Source organism: Mustela erminea, chromosome 1 (assembly GCF_009829155.1).
Source record: "Mustela erminea isolate mMusErm1 chromosome 1, mMusErm1.Pri, whole genome shotgun sequence".
Lineage (NCBI taxonomy): Eukaryota > Metazoa > Chordata > Mammalia > Carnivora > Mustelidae > Mustela > Mustela erminea.
Genome location: NC_045614.1, coordinates 15,434,700 through 15,452,716, shown reverse-complemented (window position 1 = coordinate 15,452,716; position 18,017 = coordinate 15,434,700). Strand labels below are relative to the sequence as shown.

General features: G+C 57.6%; 1 protein-coding gene across 1 annotated transcript; it reads left to right on the top strand.

The window, feature by feature from the left end:
* The first annotated feature begins 1,272 nt into the window (after positions 1-1,272).
* ATP13A1 (ATPase 13A1) lies at positions 1,273-17,694 on the top strand. The gene is made up of 26 exons (XM_032316973.1): positions 1,273-1,706; positions 3,882-3,971; positions 4,087-4,277; positions 5,965-6,037; positions 6,265-6,420; positions 6,551-6,620; positions 6,701-6,807; positions 7,314-7,443; positions 7,572-7,627; positions 8,194-8,320; positions 8,401-8,538; positions 8,618-8,738; positions 9,089-9,246; positions 9,661-9,836; positions 9,907-10,017; positions 11,026-11,151; positions 11,979-12,087; positions 13,573-13,772; positions 13,859-13,955; positions 15,166-15,326; positions 15,399-15,513; positions 15,604-15,800; positions 16,612-16,754; positions 16,950-17,061; positions 17,145-17,288; positions 17,374-17,694. Exons 1-26 carry the CDS (start codon positions 1,305-1,307, stop codon positions 17,482-17,484), a joined length of 3,621 nt encoding a protein of 1,206 aa, XP_032172864.1. The 5' UTR covers positions 1,273-1,304; the 3' UTR covers positions 17,485-17,694.
* The last annotated feature ends 323 nt before the right edge of the window (positions 17,695-18,017 follow it).

The following is an 18,017-nucleotide window of genomic DNA, read 5'->3' as shown; positions in this document are numbered from 1 at the left end:
AAACAAATCAGTGATACCATCTTTGACTGAGTTTTATCACTATATAAAACAAAAGGCTATGCTAAAGATTGCAGTCCATTCAGGTAAGTATTACTGGAAAATAAAACTTTATATCCTACTGTGTAATGGAAACGTCGTGACTTTTATTAAATATAGAATATTGACTAAGTCCTACTGCATTATGTTCTCCCTTTACAAAGTCTTACACTTAGCATCAAGAACATGCTACAATTAACCTATAAGATACGAACATCCGATAAGGAGTTTAAAAAGTCGTTCAAACTGCTATATGAGGACAAAAAAGCATGAAAGTGTTGCTATACATTTTTCTCAAGCGATGTTTTCTCTTAGTAGTACGACTAAATACTACTGATTGCCACTGTTAATGATTCCTATTGTGGTTTTGTTCATACAATAGCATTTCTTTTTTTTTTTAAAGATTTTATTTATTTGACAGAGAGAAATCACAAGTAGATGGAGAGGCAGGCAGAGAGAGAGAGAGGGAAGCAGGCTCCCTGCTGAGCAGAGAGCCCGATGCGGGACTCGATCCCAGGACCCCGAGATTATGACCTGAGCCGAAGGCAGCGGCTTAACCCACTGAGCCACCCAGGCGCCCTACAATAGCATTTCTGTAACAGGAAAGTAAATATCACAGAATACATGTAATTTCAAATAAACACCCATTTTTCATATTTTTATGTTAAAATAATAAATTTGTGTGTGAGTGTAATCATTATTACTCGACCGCTCTTCTCAGCCGTGTTGGCTCTGTAAGCCCGTCAGCTCCAGTCCTGCCCAGGACCCCGAAGGAGGGGCCTCTCCCGCGGGGAAACCGTCCTGGGACCCCTGCCCCTAATAAGTCCCACCCCTTCGGCCTGTCCAGGCCTCGCCCCCAGAACCACAGCACTTCTATAATTGACCCCGCCTCCGCAGTGTTCAGGCTCCGCCCCTGACAATCCAAACCGGTCAGTGCGGGGTAGTCCCAGACAAGGGCTCCCCTCTTCCGGTTCGGGTGTCAAGGTGGAGCCCAGCCCGCCTCGCCTCTTCCGGTCCCAGTCCGGCGTGGCAGGGCCAGCAGGCAGCTTTAGCCCTTTCAAGACTCTGTCATGGCCGCGCCCTGCCTCTCCTTCCGGCCTCAGCCTGTCATGGCGGCGCCCTGAGTAACAACTTCTGAACCTAACTCCTAACGATCTCCGGCCCTTCCTACCCTCCGGCCGCCACGGCAGCGCCCGGGGATCACCGGAAGTACAACTTCGGAAGTGAGGCGGTGCTTCTGCCCGGAAGCGAGCGCGGCGCTGGGAAAGATGGCGGCGGCTGCGGCGGCGGCGGTGGGCAACGCGGTGCCTTGCGGGGCCCGGCCTTGCGGGGCCCGGCCCGGCGGGCAGCCCAAGCCCGGGCCGCAGCTACGCACCCTCCTCGCCGCTGGTCCGGCGCTCATAGCCAGCGGCGACGAGCTGGTCGCAGCCGTGTGGCCGTACCGGCGGCTGGCGCTGCTGCGGCGCCTCACGGTGCTGCCGTTCGCAGGACTGCTCTACCCCGCCTGGCTAGGCGCCGCGGCTGCCGGCTGCTGGGGCTGGGGCAGCAGCTGGGTGCAAATCCCTGAAGCCGCGCTGCTCGTGCTCGCCACCATCTGCCTCGCGCACGCGCTCACCGTCCTCTCGGGGCATTGGTCCGTGCACGCGCACTGCGCGCTCACCTGCACCCCGGTAAGTGCGCGGGCACGAGCCCGACCCCCGCCTGGGTCGGGCCTTGCGGCGGGTCCCGAGTCGCGATGTTCCTGTCAGTCCGCACCCCGTCCCGGGCTTCCCGTTTGCTGGGCCTGAGTCCCCAACGGTGCCCTCTGGGTGGCTAAATCCTGGCCCCGCTACTGACTTGCTGTGCGACCCTGGCACGGGTTACTTCCCTTCCTTGGAATACCTCCCTGGTGTGGTCATTTAGATTCGATAGGGTAATATCTATAAAAAGCTCAGTGTAGGCTCCGGCATAGTCTCTCTTTGGTTTGGCTTGTTAATGCTAGCTGGCTTGTTATTGCTACCATACTAACGAGTACTAGGTGGTTTTTTTCTAGAAATAGTGTGTCCTTATCTTGGTTTTGAAAGTGTGAGGCTAGCCCTGCGGGGTGAATTTCCCTATCTGTGGAGCTTGGTTTGAGAACTCTGTTGTCCATTGCTTAGAGGCTCTTGAAATGCACTTGGATTGCAGCATTTAAGAGTAGCGGGAGCATTTTGTCAGCAAATGACAACTGCTTGGAGCCTCTTCTTATCTGCCTCCAGGATGATGGTGGTGACAATGAGGACTTCTGTTGGAATACAGCAGCCTGGTAGCACTTCTGACCCTTAACCCCAAGGTCTGGATAGGGAGAGCTGCCCTGGGTCAGCAGTTACTGTTGGTGACTGCACCACTGCCCTCTGGGCCTGCCTCAGTTGACACTGGCATATTTGGGGCCATCTAGGGACACCAAGGTCCTGCCAGCCTCCCCTTTGATCCCACGTTTGCGGTGCTGAAGAAAGAGGGAAAGGGAAGATCCTGAAGGGCTGCAGAAAGAGACGGGAAGGCCCCTGTCTTTGACTCCAAACATCGACTGAATCCTTTCTCTTCTGAGAGAATGGTTTTCCCAACAAGCCTTATCACAGGGGAGGGGCTCAGACTTACAGGTAGCTTCAGTTCAGCACAATGAAAGACTTCAGTGAGGGACCGGAAAATTCAGGGAAGTTGGAGGGAGCGTGACACCACCCCACACTTCCAACAGTCTTTTTTGACCAACAGCTAAAAAGCGTGTTAAATTCTTCCAGGGATGGAGGACAAGGAGGAGCTAAATGACCACAGGGTGAGGATGGGCACATCTGGGTTTGCATCAGAGAGCTCAGACAGGGGTTCTTCTCTTTCGGTTTCACTTTCTCCTTGTGTAAAATGAGAACCGTAACACCCACTCGCCTTGCCAGTCTGAGAAGCAGCAAAAAACTGCCAAGTGCTTGGTATGGTGGTGGCCCCGTGTAGCACTTTGCCCTTTTATTCCCCCCACGGTGTTACCAGCGTTTGTTAAGTCTTTGTTGTTCTTTTCTGCCCACCCAGAGGCCCATGGACTCCCCAAGGGGCAGGGCCTTTCTCCTTTGTCCTGAGAGTTACCCTTTGGCACCTTGCGCCGAAAGCACACACACCACAGGGGCTGGTGGCCCGTGCAACAGCAGTGAGATGGGGCAGCCCAGGCTTGAGAGCGCACTACCTGACTCTCATCCAGCGACTCCAGGTCGTAGGTGCTAAGGAAACAGCAGTGAACAGACAAAATCCCTTGCCTTCATGGTGCTGGTGGGAGAGGTAGGACCCGCGCTCAGCTGCTGCTGCTGCTAAAAAGAGGAAAACCTGGGCAGAGCAGAGGAACATTGTGAGGGCCCTTCGTGTGGAGCCTCCTCCTGGGGTGGGGGTGGGGGGTCTCCTAAGAAGGTGACGTTTGAGTCAAGGCCTGGAGCTGACTGTGACCCTCTGTTTCAGGCAGAGAAAACGCTCGTGCTTGAGCCTCCTTGTCCCTCGTCACTTCGGGACATGAAATGAGTAGTTGAGAGAGGAGATGCAGAGCAGCAGCAGGCCAGTGGGCTGTGACAGGGTGTGGTCCACGTGGTTTGAGGGTGCAGGTCATGCAGGGGACATTCTTCCTGTTTGAGTTCGGCAGGGCCCCAGGCACTGGGTGCTGTCCGTCACTGAGATTTTATGATAGGAGACCAGACACGTGGTGAGGTGGTGTCTTTGTCTCAGCGACATACTGCAGAGTGGACAGGCCAGCGCCCAGAGCCCAGAGCTGGTGTGCTTGCAAACTCCCGGGGCTGGGTGGGCTGTGGAGCTGGGAGGTGGAGAAGGGCTCAGCTGTAGCTCTTTGCCTCTCATAGGAGTATGACCCCAGCAAAGCAACCTTCGTGAAGGTGGTGCCAACCCCCAACAATGGCTCCACTGAGCTTGTGGCCCTGCACCGGGATGAGGTAGGGACCAGCTGCCGGGCTGCTCAGCATGGGGCTTGGGTGGGCCTCCCAGGCACTAACGGACGGACACCCCCAGGTGCGGGCCTTCTGCCATAGACAGCGCCTCCTCCCACAGGGCGAAGACGGACAAGAGGTGCTGTCCTTTGAATTCCAGAAGATCAAGTATTCCTACGACGCCCTGGAGAAGAAACGCTTCCTCCCTGTGGCCTTTCCCGTGGGGAATGCCTTCTCATACTACCAGAGCAATAGGGGGTTCCAGGAGGACTCAGAGATCCGTGCAGCTGAGAAGAAGTTTGGGAGCAACAAGTGAGTCCCGGTGTCCCCATGCGTGGTGACAGGGCTGGTCCTCTGCCCATGGTCACAGCATGGACCCCTGGCCAAGCCAGGGGCTCCTTTCCTACTTCTGCCCTGCCGCACTCCTGAGTCCTGGTGCCTGGGAAATGGGGTGGAGGGGTCCAGAGTACATGCCAGGTGAGGATGATGGCCACTTTTTGAGAAACGTGCTCTAGTCCTGTCTCCCCTGGACTTTCCTGCTGACAGGGACCCTGGTGGGCTCTCCAGCAGGAACACATGTGGCTCTTCATGGGAGCCTAGCCCGAGGCCCCAGAGAGACTGTTGATCCTCATTTTGTAATTATTGTAGGGTTTCTCTTTGGTTCTAAATTTTTCTTTTAAGTGTCAGTTGTCAGCGTGCTCCTCTTAAACCTCCCAGCACTTTGGGAAGAGTGATAAAAGGAGTTGTCGGTGATCACCATAGCTCTCCTCGGTACCAGGTGTGAGGGCAGATGCCCTGTACACGCTCCCTCCCTTCAATCCTCGAAACCACCAGTGCCCACATGTGACTGGGAGGGGCAGAGCTGGGCTTCAGACCCCCTTGTTCATCATCAGAGCCCCTGGCCCTGCAATCATGAGAAGGCCTCCACCTGAAAACTCTCAGAACTTTTAGGGAATTCTTCCCCGACTCAGTGTCTTTTAAAAAATTATTATAAGCTGTGTTATCATAAGTAGTGATGTAATGGGAAGTTTTTTTTTTTTTTTTTAAGGATTTTATTTATTTGACAGACAAAGATCACAAGTAGGCAGAGAAGCAGGCAGAGAGAGAGTGGGGGAAGCAGGCTCCTCGTCAATCAGGGAACCTGATGCGGGCTCGATCCCAGGACCCTGGGATCATGACCTGAGCTGAAGGCAGAGGTTTTAAGCCACTGAGCCACCCAGGCGCCCCATAATGGGAAGATTCATAAGAATTTATTACCTATCCTCCCTGCCTGAGGTCAGCCTTCATGGTGGCCTGGGATGTCCCCTTTCCCACCTTCCCGGCTCATGCAAAGTCACCCAGATAACACACAGTGGGGCCTGGTGGTGGTTTTTTGTTCTCACTACAGCGGTTGCTTTTTCTCACACCACGTACCTGGGACATATCTCCAAGGGCAGGGCGAGGTGGCCCTGGTTGACCTCGCTGGTCCCCTGGCCAGGCTGGGCCACTACACACAGTGCCACAGAACGTACCTTTAGGCCCTGCTTCTCAAATCCTGGGACTTTTATGAAGGGAATTTCAGGAAAATTTTAGCTCCAGAACTCCCTGCTCTGACTCAGGGTGGGGCTTAAGCCTCAGTAGACTCAGCAGTGCCCAGCTGCCGGGCCTTCTTTGTGGCAGCTTCAGGGCTCCGGTGCCACAGTGGGGTGCTCCTTCTCTGCCTGCCTTCTACACGCCTGATGACAGGTTCTTACACTAGCCCCGCTTGGGTGGGCGGCTGCCTGAACAGCCTGTCTGTTGCTGCTTCGGAAGCTTTACCTGGGTTCTGCGGAGGCAGGCTGGCAGCAGTTAGCAAGCTGGCCCCAGTGCTTCGGGGACAAGGAGAGCCGTAGTTGAGTAGAATGTGCCTTCTGGCTTCTCATTTCCTGGGGAGGCTTGCAGTGCCCCGGGTCGGGGGTGTCCAGTTAGGGCCTCTGAGGCCTCATACCTGAACAGGATGTGGGGGTCTGGTCTCTTGCAGGGCTGAGATGGTGGTGCCTGACTTCTCGGAGTTGTTCAAGGAGAGAGCCACAGCACCCTTCTTTGTGTTCCAGGTAAAGCAGCAGCTTGGAGCCTGTTCCACCCCTTTCTTCCTCTTCCTTGGGGCTTTCACAGCCCAAGCAGTCTCCGTCTCCAGCCCTGAAATTCTCTTTGTGTCCTCATGGGTCTGAGCCCCTGGGTGGAACAGCCTTTGGTGTGCCTTCCCAGCCTCCACAGGTGTCTCCGTGTGCTCCCGTGGATGGCCGGGCGGGGGTGTAGACACAGAGGCTGTGTCCTGCAGGTGTTTTGCGTGGGGCTCTGGTGTCTGGACGAGTACTGGTACTACAGTGTCTTCACGCTTTCCATGCTGGTGGCCTTCGAGGCCTCCCTGGTGCAGCAGCAGATGCGCAACATGTCAGAGATCCGGAAGATGGGCAACAAGCCCCACCTGATCCAGGTGTGGCCAGCGGGGAGATAGGGGTTGGGGGGGGACACCTGTCAGTCTTGGGGTGGCCCCAGCGCGAGGGAGGCACCTGCCTCGTGCGCACTGTGGGACCCAGAGCTGACGGGCCCTCACCTCTGCCCAGGTCTACCGGAGCCGGAAGTGGAGGCCCATCGCCAGCGATGAGATTGTCCCCGGAGACATCGTCTCCATTGGTGAGGCGCGCTTCTGGTCTGTCCCAGTGGGAGCCCTTTCTCTCAGCTCCTCACGCCGATGTTCCTATCCCTTCCTGCAGGTCGCTCCCCACAGGAGAACCTAGTGCCGTGTGACGTGCTGCTGCTGCGGGGCCGTTGCATCGTGGACGAGGCCATGCTTACCGGGGAGTCGGTGCCACAGATGAAGGTGCGGCATGGGGCACAGGGGTCCAGTCTACCTAGGTGTGCCATTGGCCTGTTGGTGGGGGAGGCAGAGGGCTGGTGGCTGGGCCACCATCCTGCCCAGGTGTGGATAGAGGAGGGACGGAGCCCTGGCCTACGAGGCTAGAAGAGGAGGAGGAGAAGCAGTCACTGGAAGCCGCCAGATTTCCTGGTGGTCTTGCCCCCTGGAGGAGGGAGAGCTGGGTGAGAAGAGGGAAGGTGAGAGAAGCTGCGATCGTCAGGGCTTGTCCAGGGGAGGGACCAGAGATGTCGGACTGAGGTGGACTGAGGGAAGCCAGGAGTGCACAGATTCTCAGGCCAGTTGCCAGATCACGAGGAGTTGATACTGCACATGCAGGTGGAGAGAAGACAGGGCGGGCTGCCCAGTCAGATATGCTGCCTTAGGCCAGAAGCCCTGCGAGAGTCAGAGTGACTGGGGCGAGAAGAGGGCTGCGGCGGGAGCACCCTCACCATCCTCTCTTTCCTCCTTAGGAGCCCATCGAAGACCTTAACCCTGACCGGGTGTTGGACCTCCAGGCTGACTCCCGGCTCCACGTCATCTTTGGGGGCACCAAGGTGGTGCAGCACATCTCCCCGCAGAAGGCCACCACGGGCCTGAAGCGTAGGTGCCTTGGGGGGTCTGGGGGGTCCTGGCCCCGCCACCCCCATCCCCAGCCACCCCATCTGCTTGGCTGTGAGGGAGTAGGGATGAACAGACACACATGATGCCTGTCTTGTTTGTCCCTGCAGCTGTCGACAACGGGTGTGTGGCCTACGTTCTCAGGACCGGATTCAACACATCCCAGGTGTGGATCCTTGTCTGGTTCTGGGGAAGGTTGGCCCCAGGGTGGGTGGCAGACAGTTGAGATGGTGGCTCTTTCAGACCCCAGGACATCCCTGCCACAGACTTATTCTGACACCAGGTACCAGCCTGGGGCCAGGGTGCAGACGTGAGCCCCGCACCAGGCTCACTGTCCTCTGCTGGGGTTCTAGTGCAGAGCACACACAGCAAACAAGCTATTGCCATACACACTGGGGTCATGGTCAGAGTCACGACCATAAACTCTTCACTAAAGTGTGATGCGGGCTGCCTCGTAGAGGTGATTGGATAGACCTCTTTCTGGAAGACTCCGTCCCCTGTCTCAGCCACTTTTTTCCCTGACCCCCAATTTTGGGCTACTGGTCTCTCTAGCCCTTAGCTGAGCAGCAGCCACCAACCTAGCTGTGTGGTCCCCTGTGTATGGCTGCAGGACTCAACAGGTGGGCCCAGGGCAAGCACTCCCCATTAGCAAAGGGAGAATCTGGCCCTGGTGCTCTCGGGTGCAGGAAGCCAACCCTGCCAGTAAAGGCCTCTAATCCTCTCGCTCTCTAGGGCAAGCTGCTGCGCACCATCCTCTTCGGAGTCAAGAGGGTGACTGCAAACAACCTGGAGACCTTCATTTTCATCCTCTTCCTCCTGGTCTTTGCCATTGCAGCAGCTGCCTATGTGTGGATTGAAGGTATGTGCTGGGGCCCCTCCCCTGTTGGTGGGCCATGTCCCCATGGACGGCCCCCAGGCTGGCAGGCCCTGTCTCTGCAGGCACCAAGGACCCTAGCCGGAACCGCTACAAGCTGTTTCTGGAATGCACACTGATCCTCACCTCGGTCGTGCCCCCTGAGCTACCCATCGAGTTGTCTCTGGCTGTCAACACCTCCCTCATTGCCCTGGCCAAGCTGTGTGAGTGCCTGGGACGGGGCTGGGGTGCTGAGTGGGCTGGGGCCTGGCAGAACCCCTGACCCTGGGTCCCCACTTCCAGACATGTACTGCACGGAGCCTTTCCGGATCCCATTTGCTGGCAAGGTAGAGGTGTGCTGCTTCGACAAGACAGGGACCCTGACTAGCGACAGCCTGGTCGTCCGTGGGGTGGCTGGGCTCAGGTGAGTATGGGTGGCCTGGGCCTCTTGCCTAGCAGGTGGCTTTCTGAGATCTTAAGGGACAGAGAGCACCTGCTTGGAGCTCTCACCATGTACACAGAAGTCTGATTGGGGGTGGGGGGCTCCCCTATATTTCTCAGTGTGACAGCAGTGTGGTGGCTCAGCTCCATCCCAGGCAGCCATATGATCTCTAGGGCGTCCATGAGATGGGCATAGGTATCACGAGGACCAAGACTGTGCATCTCTCTCAGCCCCTGCAACGACTGGCATAGAGTGGGGGCCCATCCCTCATCATGGCTAGCAATTCCCAGGGGTCGCTCTGCTCTATAACCAGCTGTTCCTTCTCTTTACAGAGATGGGAAGGAGGTCACTCCTGTGTCCAACATCCCTGTAGAAACGCACCGTGCTCTGGCCTCATGCCACTCCCTCATGCAGCTGGACGATGGCACCCTTGTGGGTGACCCACTCGAGAAGGCTATGCTGACAGCCGTGGACTGGACTCTGACCAAAGGTGAGGGGCTGGAGCTTCGGGCCCAGCTGGGATGAACAGCCAGCCATAACCCCCCCGGGAAGACGTACTGCACCCCTCAGAGACACCCATGTGTCCAACACAGGGGCAGGCAGGCCCACAGTTCTGATGGTCCCTTAGGTGGGTGGGCACAGGCTCATGTCTGACCTGAGACAGTCCACCTCTTGGGAGTAGAACCTGCCCCACCCTGCCAAAAGCCATGGTCAGGGTCCTTTGGGAACAGGTCTCCCAGTTCTGACCCTTCCTGAAGCAAGGAGCACCCCCCACATCTTCCCACAACCCGTAGGGTCTGGGTCTGGGGGTCGGTGGGGGAAGAGAGGGGCGGAAAGGGAAGGCGGGGGCTTGGCTGCCTCTTTGGAGCGAAGGCCCTCAGGATTCGTACTTATTTGTTTCCAGATGAGAAAGTATTCCCCCGAAGTATTAAAACTCAGGGGCTGAAAATTCACCAGCGCTTTCATTTTGCCAGTGCCCTAAAGCGAATGTCCGTGCTCGCCTCCTATGAGAAGCTAGGCTCCACTGATCTCTGCTACATCGCGGCTGTGAAGGGGGCCCCTGAAACCCTGCACTCCATGGTGAGCCAGCCCCGGCCCTGGGGGAAGGGGGGCGCGGGGCGGTCGGTGACATCCCCTGCGTTCCCTGCAGTTCGCCCAGTGCCCACCTGACTACCACCACATCCACACGGAGATTTCCCGGGAAGGAGCCCGAGTCCTGGCGCTGGGGTACAAGGAGCTGGGGCACCTCACCCACCAGCAGGTAAGGGCCCAGGCTTTCTACCTGTTGGCCCCTTGTCCATACAGCCTTCTGTTTCCTGCAGCTTCACCATGAGCAGGCCGGATTCTGTTTTCCTCCTTCTGGGCCCCTACCTTGGCAGGTCCTGAGTGGCACTCAGCCCCACGTCCCTTTTCTGCTGCATGCCCTGCCCCTTATGGGGCCCCATGCCATCCTGGCTCTTAAGGCCACTCCCTGCAGAGCACAGTCAGACCCCACCTCCATCCAGCCTCTTAACCCACACCCTTGGGTCCTCACACCTCCCAAGGGATCATCAGGAGGCACCTTGGATTCCTTTCTCCAGCCCAGTCTGTCCCTGCCCTGCCCAGCCACCCCGTTACCACATGGTCGTGGGGTGGCTCCAGCTCTGTCACACACCATGTCCTGTCGGTTATCGGCCCTGCTCCCACCTCCGCCGTCAGTACTGCTTTCTCTGCTTCCCCCTTACCTCTCATCCAGTCCACTTCTACCTGACGGCTGAGATATCCTTCCAGAATGCACAACAGGTCGTGGCTCGGTGCCCTGCCCTCAGAACCAGCCTGCTTGGTGCCACTCCCTGAGCTGGTCTGCCCCATTTCCCTGTTTTCATTTCTTGTGGCAGTTAGTGTTCTGATTTCTGTGACTTTATTATTCATCTTTTCTGGTGGAAGGCAAGCTCTGTGAGGGCAAGAGTTTGGGGTTTCTGGTATGAGATTCCAGGTGAGCATGTGCTCAGTGAATAATAAAAAAGGGTTTGACTTTACCGTCTTGAAAGCTGAGTTACACAGGCTCATGCACTGCTGTTGCGCACAGCAGGGAGTAAAAGCCCTCTGGTGGGGGACCACGCAGCACTGCCAAGGCCCCGTGGGTCCAGGGTGCCTGGCGTCCTCCCCACTTCTCACCTAACCCTCAGATGTTCCTCCTGTAAGGATGGGCCAGTCTTGACCTCCCCCAACTGCAGCTCAGAAATGGAGCAAAGATGGGTCATGAGGGTATCCCTGTGTCCCTACACAGGCCCGGGAGATCAAACGGGAGGCCCTGGAGTGCAACCTCAAGTTCGTCGGCTTCATCGTGGTCTCCTGCCCGCTCAAGGCTGACTCTAAGGCTGTGATCCGAGAGATCCAAAATGCATCCCACCGGGTACAGCTGCTGGACCCCTCCCCACTGGGCCCCAGGGGTGTGTGGGCAGGTGGGTGGGTCTTGGCTCCTTCTTCCAGAGAGGATGATAGGGTAACAGAGGACAGTTCCTCCCTCAGTGGGGCAGGTCTCAGTAGCAAGGGTGTCTTTCTTGAATTTTGGCCGAGTGCCATCATGGTTCTGGTGCTGACGCTGTCCCTCATCTGAGGATGCTTTGGGACCTCGCCTGTGCCCACCCTTCTCAAGTTGCGTCCTTGGCCCCCAGCATCCCTGGGAGGTGAGGGCGATTCCCCCACTGCACCCCATCCCAGAGAGGAAGCACTGGGCCGGGACAGGGAATGCGGAGGCAACTCGAGTACAGGCTGCATGCATCTGTCCTGTGGTTTCTGTTTTCTAGTTTGGGACTTAGGGTGCAGTTTAGGCTGTGGGAGGTGAGTGAGCAGTGTCAGATGTGGTGACATGAGTAGCCCCCACCTGGCCCTCAGCTGTCACAGCCCATCTTCCCGTCCCCAGGCTCTCCATGAAAAAGCTGGAGCATCTGTCCCCCACTTCCTGGGGCAGCTTTCAAGCCAAGAGGGTCCACAGCAACGGCTGGTTCTTAGTCTATATTACAAAGAAAGGCTGTGGGTGTTCTCAGTCACATACACGTGTATCCGTTTGCATAAAACGCTACCAGGTTGGGGTGGATTGTGGCCCCTGGAAGGCCATTCTGCATCAGAGCCAACACCTCTTTCTGTGGCTCTCCTCAGAGGGGCCTCAGCCACCAGGTCTCCAGGCTGGAGCTCTGACCCACTGGGCCCTGCCCCATGGAGCCTCTGTCCTCTCCGCAGGTGGTCATGATCACCGGTGATAACCCACTCACGGCCTGTCACGTGGCCCAGGAGCTGCACTTCATTGAAAAGGCACAAACACTGATCCTGCAGCCTCCCACAGAGAAAGGTGAGGTACCTTGGGGCTGTAGGCTGGGGGGAACCTGAATCCAAGAACAGCCCCTGTCTGGTGGCCCGCCGGCATGTCAGGCCTGAGTGAGAACACCCAGTGTCATCCGGAACCTGTGAACCCCAGCCTGTGGAACACGGCTGCGCCTTGTCAGCACGCTCGAGCCCTTGGGCTGAGGAGCTCCACACCTGCATGTCCGGCAGTGTGTGGGCCATCACTGGGTTTGGGATCAGGGACAACTGAAGACCGGGGTGCTTGGTTGTCATCAGACTAGGCCGTGTTTCCTATCCTCAGGCCTGCTATGGGCCTGGCACGCTGCCGGTGCAAGGTGAGGGCTACCCTCCTTAGCACAGGGATGCTGGCACTCTTGCTCGGCATGGCCAGACCCCAGGCAGAGGGCTTGGTATGTGTGACTGTGTTGATCTCTCTGCCCCATATGGGAGGCCTTATCATCCCTGTACCATGGAGGGGGAAACGGAATAGGTGTGCTTTTGGGGCCCCCACTTTATAGACAGGGAGATAGAAGTAAACTCACCCTACCTCGGCCAGTCAAGTCACACTGTGACTAAGGATTTGAACCCAGATGTCCCGACTCCAGAGCTCACGGCTCTGGTCACTCCTGAGTATCCAAACTGGGTGCAAATGGTGACCCAAAGTAGAGCCAACTGAGGGGCAAAGCCAGCCCCAGCACCTCCCAACTGGTGGAGTATGGAGTCTGTCAGATGCCGACAGGTGGTTCCTGGCCAGAGAGCCACACAGGCTGCAGGTTAGAGGAGGGTGCTAGCTTCTGGAACGATGCCAGGTTCTAGAATTTTGCAGCCCTTCTAGTCTGCACTGTTGGTCCCAGATCTCTCAGCTCTTGTCTCGGCTCCAGGCACTAAACTCTTGTGGAGCCTGGAGATTGTAGGCAGGTGGCTCCGAGGTGGTTAGCAGGACCACCGATTGGCTGGTGAAGCTGCTCAACAAAACAGCCACAGCAGAAGCCAGGTGGGATTGGTTTCCCTCCTGGCCAAGACTGCCCAGATGAGTTATGTAGTGCCGGAAGGTGTCCCTCAGCCCTGCTGCTTTAATTTAAGCTCAGCGTCCGTCCATCTAGAAAGAGGAAGTGGCTGGCAAGCAGGGTCTGGCCCCAAGGAAGTGACTCAGGGGGCCCTGGCCCCAGAGGAGCAGGGTTTCAGGCAGGCCCCAGGCTCAGAAGTGCCTTGCCACTGAGGTTAGGCTGTCTGGGTTTGAATCTGACCATCGTGTGGTCTCAGGCCAGTGGTCTAGGCTCTGGGTTCTTGGATCCTTTATAACAGAAGGTTCTGTGGACGTCTGGGGTTCCCGGGGTCTAGGGTGCAGGTGTAGACAGGGATTGCTAGGGCTAAAGAGGGGTGAGGGCCAAGAGGGTACTTCAGAGAGATGAGACTGGGATGGATTAGGTGGGGTCCACGTGAGGGGGACTTGCTGAACCCCTCTCTCTGACCCCGGGCTCCGGCCCTATAGGCCGACCCTGCGAGTGGCGCTCCATCGATGGCAGTGTCGTGCTGCCCCTGGCCAAGGGCTCCCCAAAGGCGCTGGCCCTGGAGCATGCGCTGTGCCTCACGGGCGATGGCCTGGCCCACTTGCAGGCCGAGGACCCCCAGCAGCTGCTTCGCCTCATCCCCCACGTGCAGGTGTTCGCCCGTGTGGCACCCAAGCAGAAGGTATGTACAGAGGAGGCGGTGGGGGAGGCAGGCAGTGCCCTGGGCACGGCGCACAGCCCTCACTCAGCCTGTCTCTGTGCATGTAGGAGTTCGTCATCACCAGCCTGAAGGAGCTGGGCTACGTGACCCTCATGTGTGGCGATGGCACCAATGACGTGGGTGCCCTGAAGCACGCTGATGTGGGTGAGTCCCACGAACTGATGGGACTGTCCCTTCCATCACTGTTCTGCCCACGCGGGCTTGGTGTCACAGATGCGTCACCAAGGGAGTTCTTTGAGGAGGCAGTGAGGGCACAGGGCAGGCGCCAGTGGGATTGGGGATCTGAGGAGCTGTAGGCCTAGAAGGGATACCGGTATCTGAGGAGCAGTGCAGGGGTACGGGTGTGGCGGGCACCTGGGAGCATCAGGAGCCAGCGAGGCTCCAGGGGCAGACACAGCTGGGTTCAGGCCTCCTGGCCTTGCGTGGGGATCAGCTGGGGGGCTGAGGCCAGAGGCCAGGGAGAGCTGGGACAAGTGAGGATGCACAAATGGGAGCTGAGGCATTTGCCAGCCCTCCATAGCCTTGGTTCGCTGTCAACAGAATGCGGTCAGCAGATTGGTATTTACAGACCAACCTGACCATATGTGGTGGCTCAAGTCTGTTAAGCATCCGGCTCTTGACGGTGGCTCAGGTCATGATCTCGGGATTGTGAGATCAAGGCCCGTGTCAGGCTCCAGGCTTGGGATGGAACCTGCTTGAGATTCTCTCTCCCTCTGCTCCTCCCCTCCCTACACCCCTCACCCCACCTCTGTTCACGTGCACACTCTTACGGGGACACACACACACACACACACACTCTTCCTCTTAAAAAAAAAAAAAAAGAAAGAAATCTACCTGATGTACTTAATAGCGTTTTCCAAATCCTTAACTGGTTTATTAATTGACAAATATGTCCTGGATTATGATCCTTGGTAGTAGACCATGGAAATCTGCATGCGTGCGTGTGTGGGTGTGTGTGAGAGAGAGAGAGAGAGAGAGAGAGCACACGCGCGTACACACACAAGCAGGGGGAGCGGCAGGCAGAGGGAGGAGAAGCAGACACCCTGGTGAACAAGGAGCCCAGTACAGGGCTCGATCCCAGGACCCTGAGATCATGACCAGAGCTGAAAGCAGAGGCTTAACCCACTGAGCCACCCAGACGGCCCTGGAAATCAGTTGGGTGTATTTGGGTTTTGCTTTCCAAATGCAGAAAGTAAGGTCTGAAACTAAGGTGCTCTCTGAGGCACTCTGTGGGGAGATCAGCTGCGATGGGGAGGTTTGGCCCCTGTGAGCAGACATCTCACTTAGCACAGGGCCAGCAGGCCTGGGGTGACAGGCTGCTCTAGGTCCAGACACACTCACATACCTCCCCTAGGTGTGGCACTCCTTGCCAACGCCCCTGAGCGAGTTGTTGAGCGGCGCCGACGGCCCCGAGACAGCCCTGTCCTCAGCAGCAGTGGAGGCCGGGCCCCCTCCAGGGCAGCCAAGCAGAGGTCAGGGCTCCCGCCCCCTGAGGAGCAGTTGGCCTCTCAGCGGGTAAGTCACAGGAGGTGGGGGTTACTGGCCCCCTTTGGTGACCAGGTCTCACCCCCGCTGCCTGTGCTGCAGGACCGCCTGAGCCAGGTGCTGCGGGAACTCGAGGATGAGAGCACGCCCATTGTGAAGCTGGGGGATGCCAGCATCGCTGCCCCTTTCACCTCCAAACTCTCTTCCATCCAGTGCAGTGAGTCCCCCCACCCCAGTCCCTCCCCCGGGCCCGTCCTGATGCGCCCCCACACCCACACCTTCCTCCCCTCCCGTGCCCCCGCTGCAGTCTGCCACGTGATCAAGCAGGGCCGCTGCACACTGGTGACCACACTGCAGATGTTCAAGATCCTGGCACTCAATGCTCTCATCTTGGCCTATAGCCAGAGTGTTCTCTACCTGGAGGGTGTCAAGTTCAGTGACTTCCAGGCCACGCTGCAGGGGCTGCTGCTGGCCGGCTGCTTCCTCTTCATCTCCCGCTCCAAGGTGGGCTGAGGCACAGGCAAAGCAGGGGTTCCCTCCCCAGACCAAGAATACCCTCTGCCTCTTTGGGCCGGCTAGGGAAGACTGTTAAAGGCATCACTACATGTCACCCGTTTGTCTTCCCAGCCACCCTCAGGGTGGAAATTGTAATCCCGCATGTTACAGATGGGGATCAGGGGACAGGCCAGGTGCACACCGAAGCTCCCCAGAATGACACGACTTGGCCCCCAGCACTGTCCACCAGCTGGGGCCTCAGGTGGGCTACACAGCCTACAGGCAGAAAGGACAGATGGGGAGATGATTATCAAGACCACTCAGAAAGCATTCAGTGTCAGTGGAAATACAAAGTGGGTCACAGGCTACAAGGGATGGTCTCGGGATCATTCAGGGGAGCCTTTGTGATGCTTGAAGAGCAAGGTAAATTTCTAGGAAGGAGGCAGAAAGGGCATAGATAGGTGTGGGCTGATGAAAGAAGCATGCAGGGGCTGGAGGAGGTGGGAGGTGGGTTGTGTCAACCACGAACACCCACTGGGTCCCAGGGAGGACTTTGGTTTGTTCTAGAACAAGGGGGAAGGGGGTGGATTTTAAGCACCCTGTGGCTGCTATGTGGAGTGTAGGCCTTCAGTGAGGGTGTAGTGGGATCCCGGCTAAGGGGCTGGGGAACCAGCAGGGCCCTGGGGTCTGGTGCTGACTTGTAACTTCCAGGATTTGGTGACTGCTCTCTACATGATTCTGGCTAGGAGGCTGGGAGTGGGGGGTGGGTAGGCCCAGGGTGAGCCTGGACCCTGAGTGCCCCCCTACCCTGCCACTGCAGCCCCTCAAGACTCTCTCCCGAGAGCGGCCCCTGCCCAACATCTTCAACCTGTACACTGTCCTCACGGTCGTGCTCCAGTTCTGTGTGCACTTCCTGAGTCTTGTCTACCTGTACAGCGAGGCCCAGGCCCGGAGTCCTGAGAAGTGAGTGCTGGCCTGGCCCGGGGCTTGGGGTGGGGCAAGGTGCTCCTAGGGGTAGCAGTGTCCCAATGGTGGTGGGTGCAGGAAGGCGAGCATGCAGACGTGGCCTGACCAGAGGGGTCGACCAGGCTGAGACCTGGCTTTGTGCAGGGATAGTGTGGGTCAGAGAGTGACCCTGTCCCCTCTGTGTCACTGCAGGCAGGAGCAGTTTGTGGACCTGTACAAGGAGTTTGAGCCGAGCCTGGTCAACAGCACCGTGTACATCATGGCTATGGCCATGCAGATGGCCACCTTTGCCATCAACTACAAAGTGAGGCCCCACCCCTGGCGAGTTTGCCCTGCCCACTTTTGGGCGCCTGTAGCACGTGACTGTCCATCTGTCTGTCCCCACAGGGTCCACCGTTCATGGAGAGCCTGCCAGAGAACAGGCCCCTAGTGTGGAGCCTGGCCGTGTCGCTCCTGGCCATCGTGGGCCTGCTGCTTGGCTCCTCGCCTGACTTCAACAGTCAGTTTGGCCTTGTGGACATCCCCGTGGAGGTTAGTGGCCCCGTGGGTGTGGCCCCAGGGCTCAACCTGGGCCTCTCCGCGGGCACTCAGTTCACCAGTGCTCCTTACCCTGCAGTTCAAGCTGGTCATCGCCCAGGTCCTGCTTCTGGACTTCTGCCTGGCGCTCCTGGCCGACCGTGTCCTGCAGTTCTTCCTGGGGACCCCGAAGCTGAAAGTGCCTTCCTGAGATGGCAGTGCTGGCACTTGCTGCCTGTGTTAGTGCCGCCGGGCGGGAGCCCCAAGAGGGAACACTGCCCCCATGGTTAGGTGGGCCCGGCCTTGCCACTAGGACTGACCAGAGCTGGGACCACCCCACAGCCACCTGAAGGCCTGGCTGGCAGAATCAGCCCTGGGCCGACCCCTTTGGTAAATAAAGCCGCATCCACCATTTTAAGAAGCCCTGCCTCCACCTGTGTCTGCACTACTGGAGGGGTTGCCGTCTGGCCCCCTCCCTGGGAGCCACGAGGTCATTAACAACAACCCTTCCTGTCAGGATATTCAGTGCTTAGATGGGCTGAGCTCCAACCCCAGAGGCTTGTGATATTTCCTAATTTGACAAGTGCCTCCCTACGTCTGTGATGTTTCAGCTTCATCTTCTGGTCTCTTAGGCACTGGTGGAAACTTTTAGGATCAGTGGCATTTTCTTCTCTTCAGTAATATGTGAAATAACAGCATTCCTTCCTCTCACAGTGTGTTAGATGTGAGGAAGTCCCGTTCAAA

What these genes read in the sequence shown, in the direction of transcription:
- ATP13A1 (XM_032316973.1), top strand. Translation starts at nt 1,305, where the DNA reads ATGGCGGCGGCTGCGGCGGCGGCGGTGGGCAACGCGGTGCCTTGCGGG. An exon ending in TCCAAAATGCATCCCACCGG is followed by an intron (nt 11,152 to 11,978) that starts GTACAGCTGCTG and finishes TCCTCTCCGCAG; the next exon opens with GTGGTCATGATCACCGGTGA. An exon ending in AGCAGTTGGCCTCTCAGCGG is followed by an intron (nt 15,327 to 15,398) that starts GTAAGTCACAGG and finishes CCTGTGCTGCAG; the next exon opens with GACCGCCTGAGCCAGGTGCT.